Genomic DNA, 7,980 nt, shown 5'->3' on the forward strand with positions numbered 1-7,980 from the left:
TGAGGGCGGGAGTGACTCAGCCTGGAGTTGGGGAAGGCTTTGGGGCAGATGATGGCCTTTGGGGAGGGATCTGAAGAGCTCCTGGGGTTAAGGTGAGCAGTCTGCTGGACAGAAGAGGCAGAGAGTGTGCAGTATGTGGGCGCGTCTGTCCTACATCTCTATATTCCCACAGCACTTAGCGAGGCGCCTTGCTCACAGTAAACAACCTATAGATGTTCCTGAATCAACTGTCAGGTGTAAGTTCATCACAAAACCTTCCTTGAGGCCTCCCCGCTGCAGGCTCTGAGCGGCCAAGAAAGAAACTTTTAGTAAAGTCTGCTTTTGAGACGTGAAACAGGTTCGCAAGGCAGGAGGAAGTGCGCGCCGGAGGTCTAAGAGACAAAAATGGTGGGGGGTCTGTCTGCATCCTCTCAGCGGCTGTCAAGGGTGCGATGCCCAGCAGTGTGACTACTGCGGTTCGATCCCTGGCCCTAGCCTCTTCCCTAAGGGCCTGGCAGAGTCTGGTGCCACGGGGCGCGCGGCTGGGGTCTTCCCAAGCGAGTCTAGCGGTACAAGGCACGTCGGTGGCGCCCCTCAGTGGCCGCAGGTGGCGGCGCTCCCCGGGATTGAGTCACCAGACTGACTACACTCAGGAGAAAAGCCGCGGGAACAGACATCTCTCGCGAGAACAAGGATCCTATTTGGGCGCATGCGCGAGCGGCATTTCTCTCTTTTCCGGTTATCGCGGCGTAGGGAACTATGAGGTTGGTGTTGCTTAGTCGTGCTATCCACGTTCATCCGCGCCTCTGGACGCCCTCGTGGGGAAGGAAACATTGCGGGCAGAAGCCCCGGGAGTTCTTGCCCCTGCTTCGTTGAGGGGCATTTCTTGTCAGGCTTCGGCCTGCGGGCCTGGCGTTCGAGTTGGCGCGCCAAGGCCGGTCTCCAGTAGGGTCTCTCTTGCCCGGGGTTGGTCCTTGGGCCCGAGTCGCTCCACTTGGGTGTCCAGAAACCCCCGGGGAGTAATCTCTAGGCAGCCCCCGCGCTCGAGGCTTCTGACACCCCCGGGGGTTGGTGCCCGGCTCCCGGGCTCTGACCGCTTGTCTTGCTTGTTTCTTGCAGCAGCAAAGTCTCCCGCGACACCCTCTACGAGGCGGTGCGGGAAGTCCTGCACGGGAATCAGCGCAAGCGCAGAAAGTAAGCGCCGGCCTCGGGGAGAGCCGCTTTGGGGAAAGCCGCTGGAGGCTTGTTATAACTTCGTTAACTTTTTTTTTAAGGTTTTTGGAGACGGTGGAGCTTCAGATCAGCCTGAAGAACTATGACCCTCAGAAGGACAAACGCTTCTCGGGCACCGTCAGGTTGGCACCGTTCCGATCCCACCCAGCCCTCAGTGCCCCCGCGCTGCCCTGTCTCCTCCCTTGTGGCTCCAGTGGAGCTCGAGGCGGCCGGGCGCGTGCGGCACTGAAGTGCCCGGGTAGTTCAGACCCCCTGCTCCGGGCAGACGTGGCTGGACGGACCCCCACCCTGGGTCTTAAAAGAAAAGGGGAGGCGTGGGGAGGCTTTGGCCGAGCCCGCCGGCTAGTTTGAGAAGCCAGACTAGCTGTTGGTGAATGTGGACGGCTCTGGGTAAGGCTCAGTGGTCCCAGACCCTTTCACCTTCAGCCTCGGTAGCTTAGGGCTGGATGTGACCTATCCTGTCCCCCCCAAAATGCAGGCTTAAGTCCACTCCCCGCCCCAAGTTCTCCGTGTGTGTCTTGGGGGACCAGCAGCATTGTGATGAGGCCAAGGCTGTGGATATCCCCCACATGGACATCGAGGCGCTGAAAAAACTCAACAAGAATAAGAAACTGGTCAAGAAGCTGGGTGAGTGCCTGGTGTGGTAAATAGGTGGGGTACAGTGATTGCAGATCTCTTGGGAGTGGTAGAACATAGGGGTATTGCTGCTATTCGGATTTTAAAATGAAGGGGTAGAGTCATGACCAAGCATCTGCTGTGCTTGGCCAACTGGAAATTGAAACTTAGCCATGTGAAAAATTAATTTTTTTGCTTTGAGGGTTATTTTTAAGGGAACAAGGCCAGGTAGTGGTTCTTTGCTAAGCAGGTGAGCTCTGTCAAATTGACAGGTTAGGTGCTAGTGCCTTCTGCGTTGGAATTTCTATTTAGAGCTCCTATTGTTTCATTTTAATCTTTATGCTCTATGATTGGAGTGTTTTACAGATGAACAGGTTCTTCAGTTGGGTGACTAGAAAGTAGGAAGGTGGGATTTGAAACCAAGCAGTCTTAATTAGAGTGAGCCTTTTTCATTGCAACATGGATTGTGAGTCAGTGTGGACTTCTGCCACCTGGTTTCATGTGGATATTTGGCCAGTAAAAGTCCAGAGGATGGAGCTCCTACTGCCCTGAGGAGAGGATGCAGAAGACTTGGTAGCTGTGGAAAGGGTAGAGTGCTGATGGAGGCCACTTCTGTGGTTGGGTCACAGAGCTCTGTTGAGAGTTGTCTTGAGGGGCCAGGTCCTAATGGCTTTTTCTCTCTACCAGCCAAGAAATATGATGCCTTTTTGGCTTCAGAGTCTCTGATCAAGCAGATCCCCCGAATCCTGGGCCCAGGCCTGAACAAGGCTGGCAAGTTCCCTTCCTTGCTGACCCACAATGAGAACATGGTGGCCAAAGTTGATGAAGTGAAGTCCACGATCAAGTTCCAGATGAAGAAGGTGAGGTGGTCTGGCTGGTTGCACAGATTAAACAGTGGTGATGGTGGCAGGGCCTTGCAGTTTACCCACATTCTCTGTGTGGAAGCCCTGGTTTGCATTTCTGTGGATTCTTGGGACTTGTGACAGTCACTTACAGGATTGAAGGTTTTCAAATAGCTCTGGTCTTCTAGGTCTGAGGGCAAAGCACTGCTTATTAGGGAACTGGAAGGGGGTAGAATGGGCCATCTGGCTTGTAGATGAGCCCACTCTCCACAGTTGGTTTCTTTGAATCAGGCCACCAACCTGATTTGACCTTCTCCTCACAGGTGCTGTGTCTGGCAGTGGCTGTTGGCCACGTGAAGATGACAGATGATGAGCTTGTGTACAACATCCACTTAGCTGTCAACTTCCTGGTGTCATTGCTCAAGAAAAATTGGCAGAACGTCAGGGCCTTGTACATTAAGAGCACCATGGGCAAGCCCCAGCGTCTGTACTAAGGCACAGCTTAATAAACCATACTAAACCATCAGCCGTGTCTTCTGTGGCTTTGGGGAGGGAGGGAGGCGCTTTGCTACCCTGCACTGATGAGCCAGTGATGGGTAGCCATTTAGTACAAACAAGAGAAGGCCTTTCTGCCCTCAAAATCATGGAGTAATGCTGAAACTTCTTAAAACAACCTTTATCTACTTGTGTACAAGGTGTTAAGTGGCTAAGTCATGTCTAAACCCTTTGAGACCCCATGGACTGCAGCATGCCAGGCTTCCCTGTCCTTCACCATCTCCTGGAGCTTGCTCAAACTAATGGCCATTGATTCGGTGATGCCATCCAACCATCTCTTCCTCTCACCCACTTCTGCTCTCAGTCTTTCCTAGCATCAGGGTATTAACCAAAGGGATTTGTCATTTTGGCTTAGGTTGTAACTATTACACCTAATCATCTGGTGAGCATTTAATTTTGGTTCTCAATGTGATAGTCCTGACTTGCTCCTCTGGTAATACAGTTAGTGATAAAACACCTAGGCCTGTTAGCAGTGTTGCCAGTAGGTGTGGAGGGGGGAAACCTGGCTACAACCGACGAGTTCAATTTCACTGAAAGGAAAAAGTTTTATTCCTAGTATAGGTTTGGCCAAAAGGTTCACTTTGGGTCTTGTAAGCTGGCACAGAAAAAAAGGAGTTCCCTGTAACTCAGATGGTAAAGAATCTTACTGCAATGCCTGGATCAGGAAGATCCCCTGGAGAAGGAAATGGCAACCCACTCCAGCATTCTTGCCTGGAAAATCCCATGGACGGAAGAGCCTGGGAGGCTACAGTCTATGGGGTCTCAGAGTTGGACAGTGACTAACAGAACAAACTTTGGCCAACTCAAGGAAAATGGGAGCAAACTAAAGCTTGTAAAGTTAACTCCCACTGAAAGCTGGGAGTTAAGTGATTTAGGGGATTTTCTGAAGCTGTGTGGTTTTTGTTATCCAAAGAAAAAAGGCAACACGGGGAAAATTTATGATTTGGTAACTAGAGGAATAGAGTATGAAAGATAGTTCACAAGTGACTACATTTTCTGTCCTGTCTCTTATAAAGGTAAGTATAGCAAAAGGAAAACGTTTCAGAAAACGAAGATCGTGGCATCTGGTCCCATCACTTCATGGGAAATAGAAGGGGAAACAGTGTCAGACTTTATTTTTTGGGGCTCCAAAATTACTGCAGATGGTGATTGCAGCCATGAAATTAAAAGACGCTTACTCCTTGGAAGAAAAGTTATGACCAACATAGATAGCATGTAGAAAAGCAGAGACATTACATTGCCAACTAAGGTCCGTCTAGTCAAGGCTATGGTTTTTCCTGTGGTCATGTATGGATGTGAGGACTGTGAAGAAGGCTGAGCACCAAAGAATTGATGCTTTTGAACTGTGGTGTTGGAGAAGACTCTTGAGAGTCCCTTGGACTGCAAGGAGCTCTGACCAGTCCATTCTGAAGGAGATCAGCCCTGGGATTTCTTTGGAAGGAATGATGCTAAAGCTGAAACTCCAGTACTTTGGCCACCTCATGCGAAGAGTTGACTCATTGGAAAAGACTCTGACGCTGGGAGGGATTGGGGGCAGGAGGAGAAGGGGACGACAGAGGATGAGATGGCTGGATGGCATCACTGACTCGATGGACGTGAGTCTGAGTGAACTCCAGTAGTTGGTGATGGACAGGGAGGCCTGGTGTGCTGCAATTCATGGGGTCGCAAAGAGTCGGACACGACTGAGCGACTGAACTGAACTGATAGCAAAAGGTATGAGAGGGATTAGGTGAAGGCCAGCAAGCCTCCCGTACTGGAGAAGGAAATGGCAACCCACTCCAGTGTTCTCTCCTGGAGAATCCCAGGGACAGAGGAGCCTGGTAGGAGGCTGTCTATGGGATCGCACAGAGTCGGACATGACTGAAGCGACTTGGCGGCAGCAGCAGCAGCAAGCCTCCATAAGGCGGGCCCCAAGTGCACCTTCGGTGGCCAATTCTGAGAGAAGGATCACAGCCTGTGAGATGAAAGCAAATCACTTCTGGGAGACCAACTGTGCCAGCAGCTGTGCTGTCATGAGCAGCATCACAGCAAAGCTAGGGTTTCCCAGAGGAGGTTCCTGTGACCAGCTGCATATAATTTGTGGGGTGCGAGACCAGACTGGGCTGAGGCCCCCACTGCCTGAGTGAATCCCAGCTCTACCACTCAGAAACGATGGGTACCTACTGAGCCAGCCTCGTCCAGAAAGCTCATCTGAAAGTGGAGCTGAAGAAGGTACCTACTAAAAGCATGATGTGCTTTGCACAGTGCCAGGCACTTGGTACTCAAACAGCGGTTATAAAATGGTAATTAGGCATAACTACGTACATGTGTGTTCTAGACCTGGCGCATAAATACCTGCTTGTCTGGCTCAGCTGGCTGTAGGACAGATGGAAGGGAGGTCGTCCTGAGGACAGCTGTTTCATCAATGGTGATACATGGGGAGAACAAGGTGCCTTGAGAATCAGTTGCACCCTCGCGCCCCTCCCCACCAGCCACTCTGTCTTGCTGTGCCGCGTGTGGGATTTTAGCTCCCCACAGGGGATCCCCACCAGGGATCTAACCCAAGCCCCCTGTGGTAGAAGCGCCAAGTCTTAAAATAGTTATGGAAACTCTATGGGTAGGTTTTGGAAATTCTTGGAAATTTGAGTCTTACTGGATTACTGATTTGCATCACCTGGATTTAAAAATTAAGCCCTCCAGAGGCCCATAGCACCACACTAGAGAGCAAAGAGTGGGAGGCAGGAAGGGAAAGCAGACTGATTTGATTATAAGCGACAGCCCAGCTATCTTAGCCAAGCCCAGCCTCTAGGATGACTCTAGACTAAAGCCTAGTGTGCACCTGACTTAGAAATCTGGGGGCCCCAGTTCTCCAGCATTTGCTGTTATTGTTTAGTCACTAAGTTGTGTCCAACTCTTTTGCGACCCCATGGACTGTAGCCGTCCAGGTTCCTCTGTCCATGGGATTCTCCAGGTAAGAATACTGGAATGGGTTGCCATTTCCTTCTCCAGGGGATCTTCCCAAACCAGAGACTGAAGCCGTGTCTCTTGCATTGGCAGGTGGATTCTTTACCACTGAGCCACCTGAGAAGCTAGTGTTGGTTCTAGAGGGAAATAGAGAGCCCCCCAGAAACCTCATGACAGCGCTCAGGCTTTGTGGACCTGGCAAAATGATGGCCCACCTGCATCTTCCCTAAGGACATGGGAACGGGAACAGGGGGCAGGACTACTGGCCTCTCTGGGTCCCTGCTCTCCTGGCCTTTCCTTACAGCTTCCCACAGAACCCCAGGCAGGGAGCTACCTCTAGGAGAGAGTCCTAGGTTTTGGGTTCATAAAACCCACCTTCTTATCAAGTTCCTTCAATATTTTGAGACCTCAGAACTATGTAATTTTCACCCACCCTGAATCGGTTGCATTTGTATGTGGGAGTGGGGGTGGCAAGTGAGGAGGGCAGTCGAATTTCACTTCTTGAGTTTTCATGAGACTTACATTATTCTAATAGAAATTACCTGGAGGCTGTTTACTCCAGGAGCCTGAAGGCAATAACCCAGTGAGGATGATTCAAGCACCCAAGAGATATATTCACCTATTAGTAGAGATTGGATTTTGTATCCAGCCCTAGGCCTAGCACAAGGCAGGTTTCTCATAAACCAATTTCTGTCTGCAGGACACTCTTCCATCTGGCTGGGGCTCCAGGCACCCTCCCCATCTTGTGAGCAACAGTCTCGGGTCCCACCGATGCCGTGGACCAAGACAAAAGGCCACCTGATTATTTAATAGTATACTAGGTGGCTAGGCTTGAAGTCAGAAGACCAGGTTCAAATCCTGGTGTTGCCACTGACAGCTGAGTGAGAACATTTAAACTCTTCTGTTTCCCCATCGCAAAATTGGAAGTTGGGCCAGAATGATCTAGAAACTAGATTTCAGTGTAGGGTTGCCAGATTTAGCAAATGAAAATACAGGATACCCAGTTAAATTTGAGTCTTTTTTTTTTTTTTTTTTTGGCCACACCATGCGGCACACGGGATCTTACTTTCCTGACCAGGGATTGAACCCCTGCCCCCTGCACTGGGAACACAGGACCTCAAGAGAAGTCCCTAAATTTGAATTTTGGATAAACAGCTGTCCACTGAGTTCCCCATCTCCTCACCCCCTCTCCCCCCACACTGTGGTCCCAGCTGTGTGAGCACAGGAGAGCTCAAAGGGGAGAGGTTTTCCAGGCACAGAACAGGTTGGAATCCGGCTGCCCCCAGCGAGCAGCCACCCACTTGGGGAGCACTCACTTCCCTGAGGTTCTTTCCTCACGTGTGGGGTGCGGATGGGATGTTAAAACCCGTAGTGGCCCCTATGGACTGTGGGGATTTGACAGGGGCCCCATCTCAGTACTGAAGTCACCTGTGGCAAGTCACCGCATTAAAGAGACGCTGCAACACAGGGCTCAGGCCAGCGCTGGTCACACTTCCGTGCTCAACTCATGGGGTGGGGGCGGTGGCAAGAGTAAGGTTGGAGTCGGCAAAGCTTTCACAAGACCCTTGAATCATGTCTATTCTTTTAATGATACTTTTTTTTTTAATCTTTTGGCCACACCCCGTGGTACGTGGGATCTAGCTCCCAGACCAGGGATTGAATCACACCCCCTGTATTGGCAGCGCAGAATCTCAACCACTGGACCACCCAGGAAGTTCCAGTACATACCTATTTTAAGTGTGGATAGAATTGGCCCCCCCCCCCCACCCAGCGGAGACAGGGCACACACCACACAACCACCCGGGCACACAAC

The 7,980-nt window shown here is 51.1% G+C and overlaps 1 protein-coding gene across 2 annotated transcripts; it reads left to right on the forward strand.

The window, feature by feature from the left end:
• The first annotated feature begins 705 nt into the window (after positions 1–705).
• RPL10A (ribosomal protein L10a) lies at positions 706–3,195 on the forward strand. Of its 2 annotated transcripts, none has more exons than XM_086371318.1 (6): positions 706–743; positions 1,099–1,173; positions 1,254–1,602; positions 1,691–1,839; positions 2,515–2,687; positions 2,993–3,195. In XM_086371318.1, exons 4-6 carry the CDS (start codon positions 1,782–1,784, stop codon positions 3,161–3,163), a joined length of 402 nt encoding a protein of 133 aa, XP_086227444.1. In that variant the 5' UTR covers positions 706–743; positions 1,099–1,173; positions 1,254–1,602; positions 1,691–1,781; the 3' UTR covers positions 3,164–3,195. The 2 variants fall into 2 exon arrangements, with proteins under 2 accessions (XP_086227444.1, XP_086227443.1); XM_086371317.1 differs by having other exon boundaries at positions 1,254–1,334.
• Positions 3,196–7,980: the final 4,785 nt, after the last annotated feature.

The sequence above is a fragment of the Bos grunniens genome, chromosome 23 (genome assembly GCF_055505025.1).
Source record: "Bos grunniens cultivar Pamir isolate PY7600 chromosome 23, Bosgru_T2T1.0, whole genome shotgun sequence".
NCBI lineage: Eukaryota > Metazoa > Chordata > Mammalia > Artiodactyla > Bovidae > Bos > Bos grunniens.

What these genes read in the sequence shown, in the direction of transcription:
- RPL10A (XM_086371317.1), top strand. An exon ending in AATCAGCGCAAGCGCAGAAA is followed by an intron (nt 1,174 to 1,253) that starts GTAAGCGCCGGC and finishes TTTTTTTTTAAG; the next exon opens with GTTTTTGGAGACGGTGGAGC. An exon ending in CGCTTCTCGGGCACCGTCAG is followed by an intron (nt 1,335 to 1,690) that starts GTTGGCACCGTT and finishes CCCAAAATGCAG; the next exon opens with GCTTAAGTCCACTCCCCGCC.